This window comes from Hyperoodon ampullatus (assembly GCF_949752795.1).
Source record: "Hyperoodon ampullatus genome assembly, chromosome: 2".
Taxonomy (NCBI): Eukaryota; Metazoa; Chordata; class Mammalia; order Artiodactyla; family Ziphiidae; genus Hyperoodon; species Hyperoodon ampullatus.
In genome coordinates this window covers 107102654-107116370 of record NC_136915.1, presented here as the reverse complement: position 1 = coordinate 107116370, position 13717 = coordinate 107102654, and the positions used below count along the sequence as shown (strand labels likewise).

Genomic DNA, 13717 nt, shown 5'->3' with positions numbered 1-13717 from the left:
CTCTGAATAAGGGTCATGCTGACTGGCCATGGCAGACCATGCTGGGTCACCCACCTGATATTCTGTCACCTGCCAAAACTCAAAAAGACATGAGGGTATGCAGTTAAGTACTCTAAACACTTCTCCTAAAGTGAGTCAGTTTTACAGTTGCACCTTTGGGTTTCTCAATTTACAGTCTAGTGTTTTCTTGAATGGACTGCGTTATCTTGTAAGTTTTGGGACTTACAAGAAGTCAAGCGTTTTCATGGACTCCTCTCTTTTCCATACAGATGCCCAGAGGGATTCTTGGGAGAATATTGTCAACATCGAGACCCCTGTGAGAAGAACCGCTGCCAGAATGGTGGGACGTGTGTGGCCCAGGCTATGTTGGGGAAAGCCACATGCCGATGTGCCCCGGGCTTCATAGGCGAGGACTGCCAGTACTCGACCACTCACCCCTGCTTTGTGTCTCACCCTTGCCTGAATGGAGGCACCTGCCATGTGCTTAGCCGGGATACCTATGAGTGCACCTGCCAAGTCGGTTTTACAGGTAACAAATGGGACTCAAGGCCATACTTTCCCATTCTCAGCAGGTACTTTTATTTAGCATCTTTTAGATACTGTCATCTGGTTCTTTAGGGTCCCCTAACTCTGGTACATGTTAAACATTATGGTAAGGAACTGGAATGTTCCAATCAACTATCCTTCAGTTCCTTTTGAAAGGGTAGAAAGAGAAAGAAAAAGGGTCAGATACTCAGAAGTAGTTGACTGCCTGAAGAATATGTATCAGGATTGGGGATCAGAATTACTTCACTGTCACCAGAAGAAAAGTTTTTCATGTTACTGATAACTTATTCCTTGAAATCTCCTCTCCCCAGACATTCAGGGCATTGGCTTTTCGGGCTTTCTAAACTGATTGTTCCATTTGCTTCTACATTGCCTTACCCTTGTCCTCATGCATTTAATTTTTGTGTTCTTTGGTATTCTGTTTTGAGCCCTGTTTTGAGTCATAGCACAGCTTTCCGCAGGGAATCTCGCTATCTCCAGTTGCTTCAACTCTCACCATCTTCATCCCTTGCTGATGCCTCTCATGGTCATCCTTTTAGCTGCACCCCAACCCTGACATTCAGGCTCGTATTTCTAACTATCCGTTGCATATTATCCTTAGAAATTCGACAGGTACCTCAAACTCAACATGTTGATATAATAGTGGCACCAACGTACACTCCAAATACTCCAAACTAGAAACTCCCTCTCACTTCTCTGAACCCCACTTAGACTCAGTCACCCAGTCTAATCTCTGAAATACATCTCACCTGTCTACTCTCCATTTCCTCTTCTGCTCTGTAGGTGAGGTCCAGGTCATCTCTCACCTGGACTCCTGCAGTTGTTTCCTAACTGGTTTCCTTGCCTTTACTTTCTCCCCCTCTTGTTCACCTGTCACATTACCACGGATCTTTAACATAAATGCAGATCTTCTCACAAACTCACCTGCTTACCAGCCTAGTGACTTTTCATTGTCTGCAGAGTACAAACTCTTTTACATGGCTTGTGTAGTCCTTACAGTCTAGGCCTTATGTCTTCTTATACCCTCACTTCCTCACACGCATCTAGCTCTAGTGACGCCAGCGTTCTCATCATTTCCTGAAAATGTCATGCTTCCTGTTGCCTCTGTGCTTTTGCACACCCCTTTGTCTGGAACGCCCTTTTCTACGACTGGGGATTGCCCAATGTTACTGTAAACTCTTAGTGACCCTTTCATGATTCCTTTACACAGTTAGTCTCTATGCTCTGTTATTTTATGTGTCACATTTTATTGTAATTAACTTTTACATGTCTCTCATCTGACTATATTGTGGGTTCTTCAAAGCTGGGTCTGAGCTTTATTCAGAATGAATCACATGTGTTTATGAAGTTAGACGAGAAAAGGAGAACTATCCATCATTTTGTCCCCCACTATCCACAATTCCATAAATCTAATAAAAAATGAAAGACATATTCAGAAAACTAGACTGGATCATTTAGTTTGGAATACTTGTTATACTGGTTTTTCATTAAAAGGTGTTGTTATGGGTAGAAAATAGTTAGGATGATCCATTATCTCCATCATGACTATGACAGCATTGATACTGTGAGTCACTGAAGAGATTTGGTGGTTAAGAGAATAATTTTTTCCTGATTGTCAGTTTCGAGTTGTTTGGCTCCACAAGGCAAAGGGAAGGCATATCTATTTAACACATTTTAATCCTGACTAGTGGAAATGGCAGTAGTGTCTTCTTCATAACTAAAATGTTACTCTGAAATAACCCTCAAATTAAAATGTATTCCTTTGCCATTAAAACAAACTCTTCTTGGTGGTCTGCAGGGTTCTGATCATCTTTACACATCTGCCACTTTGTGTGTCACTTTAGGAACTGCCACAGGTCAAGCTCACCCTTTTGGTTTGGGGATAGCTCACTATACCACCTCATCAGACCATATGAGCTCACCTCACTCATAGGTAAAGAAACAGAGGCAGGAAGTTAGTGCTTGTACAAAACATATATGGGAAACCAAGGTCAGAGACCTTCTTGTTTCAGTTGTAGGCAAATACTCTGATATACACAGTTGTCAAAAGTAACCATTTTTATCTGTTCTCCATTGTGGGTAAGTACCTCTCAGAAGAAAAAATAGGAAGAAAGATTGAGGTTCCTTCATTTTCTCTCTGCTTAGCACTCTGAGATATACATGCTGTACCCAAATTTTTATTGCACCTTTTCCCTTTGATTTGATATTCCTGATAGGCAGAGAGCGCTTCTGTGTGCTCAAGTGTCACCTCTCTCTCTCTTTTAGAGAAGCTGTCATGACTGTCATTTGCTTTTCTCTGGGGTCAAAGATTTGGATGTTTATCTAGACAACCAATTGGAGTACTAACAAATTCAGGGGGTTCTCATATCTTTAGTTTTGAAAAAAGCTTAAACTAATGAAAACAAAAAACCACGTGAAAACCAAATTTACTAGTAGCATGGGAGTATTTTTCTTCTCTCTCTTTCTACCTCAAAGAATCTGCTTTGATTCCTTTGAGTTATGCCTTGAGATTCAGTAATTTCTTCCTGCTTCTTTCTAGTACTTTTCTACCTGAGAGAGTCCACAAGAATTACCTTTCTAGACCTTTATTCTCATGACAGCTTCTAGTTATTTCCATATATAAGAAGCCAGAGAGTCTGTATCTCCTTCAAACACATCCAGCAATATTTTTGTCAAGACCGCAATCAACAAAATGTTTCCCAGAATACGTGTGCACGTGTGTTGTGTTTAAGGGAAATAGAAGTCATATTGACTTGTTTCTATCATCTAAGAGGTCTATTTAGTCATAATTTATTGTGGAAACTATCAATACATTTTATTCATTCAAAAGACATGATTTGAGAGCCTACTACAGGGATCTGACCCCTGCCAGTGTGACAGGTGATATAAAAGGAAACAGCAAACTTGGGGTATATGTTTGCACGTGCAGGGGTGTGTGTGTGTGAGGGAGAGGGGGTGGGGATTTGGGGAGCTGAGGGGAGCATTAGGATGACTTTACAGCAGTGGTGACTTATGAGTAGAGCTGTCAAGATAAGTTGAAGCCCATCAGGTAACCACGAAGGAAGATAGCCTTCCAAACAGAGGAGCAGCTTATGCAAAGACAAGGAGGTGTGAGACAGTAGGTGGATCCAGACCCTTCTGGATCCTGTGCTGCAGGGATTGATGTAGGCTTCCTGCGACTAACCTGCAGTCCCTCCCCCTCCCATGTGACCCACTGAGTGTTTGTGTCTCAGCTGAGGGCCCTAGAGAGTGCCCCTGTCAGGTGAACTTGAGGAAGCTCTGATATGGGCTTCCTGTAAAATACAAAGAGCTTAGGGATTCTCCATGCAGAGGCTCCCTTATGTCACCCTTTGGGTGGGAGATGTGGGGTGGTGGGACGGGGCTGACCCTCATTTCTGTGGGCAGTACTGAGTTCTGTTATCTTCCCTCTAGGTAAACTGTGCCAATGGACTGATACCTGTCTGTCTCAGCCATGTGCAAATGGCAGTACCTGTACCACTGTGGCCAACCAGTTCTCCTGCACATGCCTTGCAGGCTTCACAGGGCAGAAGTGTGCAAGTGATGTCAATGAGTGTGACGTTCCAGGACAGTGCCAGCACGGTGGCACCTGCCTCAACCTCCCGGGTTCCTATCAGTGCCAGTGCCCCCAGGGCTTCACAGGCCAGCACTGTGACAGTCCCTACGTGCCCTGTGCACCCTCCCCCTGTGTCAATGGAGGCACCTGCCGGCAGACTGGTGACTTCGCCTTTGAGTGCAACTGCCTTCCAGGTAAGGAGTCCCCCTAGTGTCCTGGGTTGGGGGATGCACCTCCAGCAGGAAGGAAGGGGATGGGTGTGGTTCAATTGTTCCTTTAAGAAGTATCCTTCCCAGGAGGGAAAAGGGGAAGTGAGAATTTTGTGTGGGGTGGTTTGCTGGTGAGAGAGGAGTTTTATGGGCCCATGTGGTCCGTAAACTGAGCAGGGGGTAATTTAACATGTCAGGGTTTATGATGATGAGTGGCTTGGAAATTTTTTATTGTCCTTTTTGGAGGAACAGTGAGAAATAAGGGACACAGAGCTCTGGGAAAACAATAGACAAGTCTATGGAATGGAAAGGAACACAATGAGAATTAGACATTGAAAAATGTGTATGTATGATTAATAAAATGCTTTAAACTGAATTGACAATAATAATAGATGATCAACTTTCCTATATGTTTCTACCTCTGATAGAATAATGGATTATTTTACTAGCTACCTAATTGTACCCACCTACCCTTCTGTGACTTTCACTGAGCTTCTGATCTTTAGAACCCTCTCCATGTAGTCTCTCTGACTTTGGGGTAGCCCTGCCCAGACTTGAAGTTGGAGAATTTTGGAACTGGGGTGGCAGTGGTGCTCTGTTAATCAGTGGACACTTTTTGATGAGCGCTGATAGATTATGTATGGCACAGCCATACATAACCCCAAGGTAGAAGCAAAAAGAGGAGCAGTGTATGGGAGCCTGGGGCCCAGTGTTCTGTGGGATGGAAAAAGGAGCCAGGCTGGCAGATTCACGGAACTCCTTATAAAAATGATGAGGAGGCTGAAAACCGAGAATTTTGATTGGGAACAGAACACAAGCAGCTGGAGCAGATGAATTACTAGGCAACAAAGATTCTGCTTTTTATACAAATAACCTTAGTGCAAAAACAAAAGAAGGAAAACTGTAGGGGGGAATAATGTGCTAAGTAAGCAGAATTGCCTCAAAAAGAAGTTGTTTTAGCCACTCTTTTGGAGTAGGAATCTTAGATTCTGGTGTTGTGGATATGGTTCACATATAATGGGATCGTTTGTTTTATCTTTTGGGGATTAAAGGTCATATGTTGGTCCTCGGGATAAAAGCAAATGGTAATTTATTCATTTCATTCAGTTAAAATTTACTGGCTGCCAGCTATGTTCTAGGCACGGTGCTGTGTGCTTGAGATACAGCAATACAAGACTGCCACATAATAGAAAAAGATACCATTTAACTCTAAGCCACAAGAACAAGCTATTTAATTGCATTGCTTTCAGTTTCTCTTTCAATGAAGAATAGATAATGCTGTCATTTTAGACACTAAATATTTATTTACCTAATATTACTGTCATCCACATTATCTTGTAGAAGGAATAACTAAAAGATATCTTTCTTCACTCCTGTTTTTGTTTGCATTTTAAGGGTTAAAAGAAGGAAATAGAAATGTAAACAATTTAATTTTGCACATTTTCTAATAGTCTAATATTCTAATAGCCTAAGTGGCTAGTAATTGAGGTTAGTGCAATTTATCGTTGAAGACTAAATGTGTTTTTTAGTTTCAAGAAAATTACTTTTAATAGTTGCCTAGAACAAGAGGTTGATTTGGCAGCAAAGTACTAACGGGAAGTTAGAGAAGTCAATAAAGGAAGTTTTTAGCAGGGAGAGAGTGATTATTCACTCCCATAGCCCCTGCATTGTTATCCATTAGCCACGATAACAACCTTAGGGAATTCTGAGAGTGTGTCCAGGAAAGGATCTGTCAAACCAGAATAGTATCTCCTCCTTGAGAAAGGAAATAACCAAGGATTCCACAGCTGAGAGGTTGCCAGGGCTAGTGGGATGGAGTAAGGAGATCCTGGCTGTCTCTTACACTCTCCTTATAGTTTAAAGCAAGACATTTTTTTACACACTGACGAAGTGTGTGCGTGTACGTGTGTGTTTGGGATCAGGAAAGGGGGTGCAGCGTTGGGGGCAGAAGATTTGGGAAAGAGTTTACTAACATGTATTTAATGCCTTTTATGAGTCAGGCACTGTGCCAGGTACTTCTGCTTCCATTAGCTCCATTACACAAAAACCTTGGGGATAGGTATTGTTTTTCTAGTTTCCCAGGTGAAGCAACTCAAGTTTGGAGATGTTAAGTGATTTACTCAAAGTTGCACAGCTGGCATGTGGTTAGGCTGAGTCCTGAAATCCAAGCAGGTTATTTCCAAAGCCTGTGCTTTGTACAACTTGTTCCATGACACTGTACTACTGCTCTTCCCCTGAAGGTGCTTTGAAATGTGTAAGACTTTTTGTTAAATGCTTAGAGGTGTTTGGGTTAAAAAAATGTAGGTTCATGTTAAAAGAAAAAGGAGATATTTCTAATTATGATCAGACAGTATTTGTTACATACATACATACATATCATGCAGATATTTAAAAACAGTTAAGTAGGCTAGTTCTTGCCTTTCAGGGTCGCGTGATCTAAAACAGATGATGTCAGCTTGGACCATGTATAGAAGGAAATTAAAAAAGAATTCAAAACAATAGATAATGCAGTAACACTGTGAATAAATATATATTTATACAATGTATAAGATTTTATGCTCATTGTTTTTATGTCCCAGGTGGAGTTTGCAAAGTATTAACTTTATTTCCACATGGGGAAATAATACCTGGAGATGATTTTCTTTTACAGAGTCCTTTTCATAATGCAGTACCATTCTCCTTGTCCCTCCCCTATTGCCCTCCACACTGTCCAAGAGACTAAAATGTTACTTAAAATAATAATTACTATCTCAATGTAAACAACACCATTATTTGAAGAGAATCATTATTTCAGTTCTAAAGGTGGGGAAACCAAGTCAGCCAGAGGCAAAGCAGCTTTCGTCCAGGTTCTGCAATTCTCAGATGGCTGCTTCCCACCACACTTCAAGTTTTTGCAGTTTTAACTGAGGCCTACCCTGATCACCCTATTTCAGGTTGTAACCATTCCCTTCCCCCTTCATTACTGACCCTGGTCTACTTTTTCTTTTCTTTTCTTTTCTTTTTTTTGTAACACTTGTCATCATCTTACTATATAATTTGTGCTATATAATTTACCTCATTATGTCTATTGTCTGTCTTTTCTAAATTCTGCTGCCTCTTCCCCTCTCCAGAGTGAAAGCTAGGATCTTTGTTTTTATTTAGTGATATGTCCCAAGTACCTAGAAACCATGCCAGGTATATAATAGGCACATACCTATTGATTGACAGATTGAGTTTAGTATAATATGGTAGTATTGAGAACGTAACTTTGGTCTTTTCATTTTCTTCCTGGTAACATGCACCCTAGACTTAGTCTAGCTTCTCCTTCTGTACTTGTTTTTATACTAGTACTGCGTAAAAAGAATTGGAGTTCTTTTCAACTCTGAAAGTCAGTGAACCCCACATAAGTTAGTGATTATTTTTGAATGGTTAAGATATAGTTCTTTTCCTGCAAAGGGCACTGTAGTTACTGAGTTGATTTTAGAATTATTTTAAGACTGATGGGGAGGGAATTAAAACTGCAAGAATGACTCATCCTGTGTAATAAAGAAAGAAGTGTTTCTCCATAGAGGGAAGAAAAAAGGAATATATTCAAGAGGGAACTGATAGAGTCAAACCAAGGAACTGTATTTCATCTTCTTGGATCAGCAACTGTTAATAATCCAGATCCTTATGAACTACCATTAGGTAAAGTTTTTAGCAGAAGCCCTGAGGAGGAGCACTCAACCAGAATAATTTTAACAAAAGAACAAAATAGAAAATAAATTCTTGAATCACTGATTCCCAATTTTTTTGGGTTAGTGGGGAGAGAATGAGTTAAACTGGTTTTATGTTTGTGATATTTTAAGAAGTAGCACAGGTAATCAGAAAGCAGTGGGTTGTTTGTATCTCCTGGCTGTACCTGTGAGTTCACAGTTGGATAGGACAGTCCCTGATGGACTTTCCTGTTTTCTTTCTCTCCTGTACCTCCTTATTCCTTTATGATTTTTAAACTTCATAAAAATCTGTCTGATCCATCCTGTCCAAACAAGGAAGGTTTATCCTTTGTAGATCACCTCTGTACACTACAGGCTGATTATATGTTATATCCCTATATCATTAAAATAAAGCTTAACCACATTTTGTGGCTTTTGTGTCTGCTCTGCAGTTGCTGAACTTAAAAACTGTTAGAAATAGTTCCCTCTTGCATTCTCATATGCACGGGCATGTGATGTTCTCTTGGGTATTATACTAATCATATTCTGGCAGGTTTCACTGGAGCAGATGCAGAAATTGTCGTCCCATTTTGCAGGGCACATTATTTTAGCTCCTCTAACCTGGGCCCTGCATCTAGTTTTACTTGATGTTCCTGGAAGTTTTTCCTGTTCTGCCATGCTTGGCAGTTTTGCCCGTGCTACCTCCTCAGCCTTCTGTCACTTACCACCCCCCCAACCCTGCCTTTTTATATAGAACTTATTCCTTATGATGTGTCACAGGCACCTACTTCACTGAAATGCCTTCCATATTCCCTACCCCGTGGGGACTAGAAACCTTCTGAGGTCTTTCGCAACCTGTATACATCTAGAACAGCACTTATCAAACTGACTGTTCATCCTTGCGAGTAGACACCCTCATTTTAATCCCGCCCCCCAGTATCCAGCTTACTGCCGGCACAAAATTGAGTCTTAATGAATATTTGACAAATGAATGAATTGAATGTGATAGAGAAGAGAATTCCTATATTCTATAATTTAAAAAAATGCTCTGAATTTATTTCTTTTCAACCCCTTTATTCATTTCTCTGACTTCTTTGGAGGTAAAGTTAGAAAGGGAAGTGGAGATGATTTGGGAGCTACAGAGGGAGGCAGGTAGGAGCAGCCACCTGGGTGGGTGGTGGAATAGGCATCCAGGGGCCAGTCATGGGGTCGGTGAGCTCACTGGGGCCCATTCAGAGGACGGATGCAGTGTGCCGAGGAAACCGGTGGGACAGAGGTGGGGCCCGCTTGCTCTTGTGACAGGTTTCTTCTCAGAGGCGGGGGAGAAGGTAGCACATAGCTGTTTACTTTTGTGCCTTTGTCCAGTTCCAGGCATCCCTGGGTTTTCCTCACTCTTTCATCCCTGTGCACAGAAGCTCTTCCTGAGGACCTTCAGCCTGGCCTGGGAGAATCCTGGTTGTGTCATCTCAGCTTCCTCTTTCTGCTGTCTTCTTTGGGCCTCTGTACCAAGACTTTCCACCCTCACACCTCCCCGGGGCTGAAAATGGAAAGATATGGAAGCTCTCTTGAGAGATGCTGTTCTCTGTGTGGGATGACAAGTTCGAAAGACACTTTTCTGCTCCCCACCCTCACTGTCATCATTTATCAGTTACGTGGCCCATGGTTTTATAACAGCACAGTCTTAAAATGTTCCTTCTGAGTTTAATTTCTTTCTTTTTGGCCTTTTAAGGATGTGAATTGGCTTTAAGCAGTGGACTCCCTTTAGTACAGTCATGTGAGCCTTTCTGTAAGTCTTTTACACCCATCCCACCCACAGGTCTGGAGACTTGTCTGTTTCCCTTTCCCTTAAAACCTTAAAACATTTTTAAGACGTGATTCCACTATAACTTATTCATTTAAGCCTTACCCTCCCTCCCTACTCCCCTCGCCCTTAGGTAGACTTTCTTATAAGAATTTGCTAGCTATTGCCACAAAGAGTGCTGTAACTCTATCTTTAAAGCATAAATCCTGTCTTAACTTTGGAGGATAACTGATTTGGTTAGGGTTTTCTCAGACATGGGAACTTTTGACCCAAGATCAGTTTTTCAGATTAATAAAAGGGAACTCTGGGGTCCCAGAGATCATACTGATTGAAACTGAATAAAATTTCTAGTTGAGTACTGACTACTAGGCATTTAAACTTGGGTAGGTCAGCCTCGTGGCCTTTACCTTCTTCATCTGTAACTTAGAAGGATCAGAGTAGATAATCTCTCAGGGATGCTTTGATCCCATTGATATATAATATTGGGTTGGCCAGAAAGTTCGTTTGGGTTTTTCTGTAACATCTTATGGCAAAACCCAAGCGAACCTTTTGGCCAAGCCAATTGTATTAACTAATATGTGTAAAACACTTCCTGTGCATCAGGCATTATTTTAAGTGCTTTTCCTTCTAATATAACAGCTTTATTGAGATATAATTTGCACACCATGTAATTTTCTCTTTTAAAGTGTGCAATTCAGTGGTTTTTAGGATATTTACAGATATATGTAACCACCACCACAATAAATTTTAGCTCATTTTTATCACTTCAAAAGAAACTTAGTATTCATTAGCAGTCATTCCCTAACCTCCCCCTAACTCCCTCCCAGCACTAGGCAATTCCTAATCTACTTTCTCTATAGAGCTGCCTATTCTGGACATTTCATGTAAATGGGAACACACAGTATGTGGTCATTCATGATTGGCTTCTTTCACTTAATGTTTTCAAAATTCATCTGTGTTGCAGGAGGTATCAGTACTTCATTCCTTTTTATGGCTGAATCATATTCCATTGTATGGATTTACCACTTTGTATCAATATTTATCCATTCACCAGGGAATTGACATTTGGGCTGCTCCCACTTTTTTTGGCTATTTTAAATAATGCTGCTGTGAACATTCTTGTACAAGTTTTTGAGTGGACATATGTTTTCATTTCTTTTGGATATATACTTATGAGAGGAATTGCTGGGTGATATGGTAACTCTAGTCTCTTCGTGACTGCCACACTATATCCCATAGTGGCTGCACTATTTTACATTACAACCAGCAGTGTATGAGGATTCCCAATTTCTCCATATCCTTACCAACACTTGTTGTTATCTGTCTTTTTAATTATAGCCATCCTAGTGGGTGTGAAGTGATAGCTTATCATGGTTGTGATTTGCATTTCCTTCATGGCTGGTGTTGAGCATCGTTTCATGTGCTTATTGGCCATTTATATATCTTCTTTGGAGAAATGTCTATTTAGATTTTCTATCCATTTTATAACTGGGCTATTTGTATTATTATATTATATATATTGTATTTTAATTTTTGTTGTAAGAATTCTTTATATAACCTAGACATAATTCTCCTAACAGATACATGATTTGCAAGTATTTTCTCCCATTCTCTGGGCTGTCTTTTTACTTTCTTTATGGTATCCTTTGAAGCCCAAATGTTTTTAATTTTGAGGAATTCCAAACTCAATGTTTTCTTTTGTTGCTTGTGCTTTTGGTCATATTTAAGAAATCTCTGCTTAGCCCACATCACAGAGATTTACTCCTATGTTTTATTCTAAGGGTCTTGTAATTTTAACTCTTACATTTTGAGTTCATTTTTGTATATGGGATGAGGAAGGGGTCCAACTTTATTCTTTTGCATCTAGATATTCAGTTGTTCCAACACAATTTACTGAATTAAGTGTTTTTTATATCTGACTCATTTAATCTTTAAAACAACCTTTCAGGTAGGTCCTGTTAATTACCCCAGAGAGGAAAGAAAGTTTAAGTATCTTGCCCGTGTTCACTGAGCTACTGCATGGCAAGGGTGAGAATTGAATCTAGGCAGTTTGGCCCCAGAGGCCATGCTTCAACCATGAATTAACTCCTTCACCTACTTGTTTTCTTACCTACCTACATAGTGACAGGTAAGAACTAAAATAGTTAGTCAGTCATAAAAAGAAGACATTTTATTTCTTATATATTGTGGTTATGTTGAAATGCTTCTGCTTTCTTAATTTGTCTGTGGTTGGTGAATTCAGTTAGTTGTAGCACTGGCAAATATAAATTCAAGGTCACAGTTTCAAGTCCTTATAATTTGGCTACAAAGTCTTCATCACCTCCTTGACACCCTAGTCAACCATATTTAGTCACCAGGGAGATCAAATTAGGGGGAGGATGACCAATAGCAGTTCTGGAACACCACCAGACCACACAGGTTCTAACAGCGATGGGCCAGGACCCCTTATTTCCCTCCTACACTCTAAAACTATCTTTGACTTTTCTGAAGAATGTTTCCATTTAAGAGCACTAGGCTAGAAACAGAGACCTCAGTTATTGTTCAGGGACTGTACTTTCTGGATCTGTAGATTTGCCCTCACTTTATCATAATTATGGGTGGGCTTAAACAATTCAACATTTACTGACTCATTAGTCCATTTGTAAGACTTTCATGTGATTAAACAGATACAGGAGTAATATGATTAATCTTTTAAAAAATCTGAGTCTATAAAATTTTTCATAGCCTTTCTCAAGCTTACTTAATGACTCATCGGCTTGAATGGACTGAGTACCAAACACCTAGAGAAACAGGATTCTCTTCAGTCAAGCTCTCAGTTATCTCCATCTTCTATAAAGTGATTTCCTTTGCTCTCTGGGTAATTTTTTTGGTTACTTGGTTCATACTTATTTACATGACTGCTACTGTATTCAGAGAAACCAGCCATGTTCCAGTGTAACAGAGCAGATGTAGAATACCGCAGTAGCTTGTGGTAAGGAATGAATAAATTGCAAGGTGTGATTGATGTCTGTCCCACTCAGCAGACTGTAATGCCCCCAAAGCAGGGACTCTTTCTTTTACTCACCTATACCAGTGCCTAGTATAAGACCCAATAAGTGTTTTGAGTAAGAGCGAGAAACTTAAGGGACATTTTGAAGAGGGCAAATACTTAGTCACATGTATTTCAAATAAGATGATGATCAGTGAACTTTCTCTCTTGTTTTAAATCTGGTAGTCTTCTATTTTAATAGCTAAGAGATTTGGTAGCAAGGAGAGAGAAAGAAAGAAAAAAAATGGATAAATTATAGAGGAACATTCTATGGGCAGTTAGGGTGAAGTTTGGTGTGCTAGTTTCATTTATCATGAAAGGGAGAAATCAAGTGGAAGGAAGCAATGCTGTGAATGTGAAGAGGAGGATGAAGAATTTGAAGGGTTGGTTAGTTAGTAATACTAGTTAGCAAGTTTAGTTAGTAATAATGCCACCCCATATTCAGATAGCTTTTTATATTTATTTCTACCTTACTCATGATGTGGCACTTATAACAACCTAGAAAGGCAGGCTGGTCAGGTGCAGTCAGCCTCATTTTACAGATGAGGAAGCTACTTCAGAGTTTGTAATTTACCATGTATTAAATAGCTTATAAGCAGTGAGGTTGGAACTTGACCCATATCTTCAGACTTTTAAGTTCAATATTTTTTCTTATGTCCCCCCCCCACCACGCTGATTTTCCCAAGGGAAAAAAAAAGGAATTTAAATTTAATTAGGTAATCTTTTATCTGTTCTTCCCATTAATCTAGCATGGAGCTGGGGAAAATCTAATACCCTTTTTTTTAGAACGAGTAAATAGCTGTTCTGAGTAGACATTTATCTTCACTGGGATTTTATTTCATGAAAACACTTTGAAATACTTGTGAGGTAACTATGAAGGCATGT

At 40.1% G+C, this 13717-nt stretch overlaps 1 protein-coding gene across 1 annotated transcript in view; it reads left to right on the top strand.

Annotated features, from left to right (window-relative positions):
• The window catches only part of NOTCH2 (notch receptor 2), a gene marked incomplete at both ends in the record, with an annotated part of 177456 nt that overhangs the window by 83192 nt on the left and 80547 nt on the right, over positions 1 to 13717 (top strand). Inside the window, 2 exon segments of the mRNA XM_079696531.1 lie at positions 270 to 529; positions 3979 to 4314. Of these exon segments, the coding sequence (XP_079552657.1) occupies positions 270 to 529; positions 3979 to 4314 (596 nt within the window).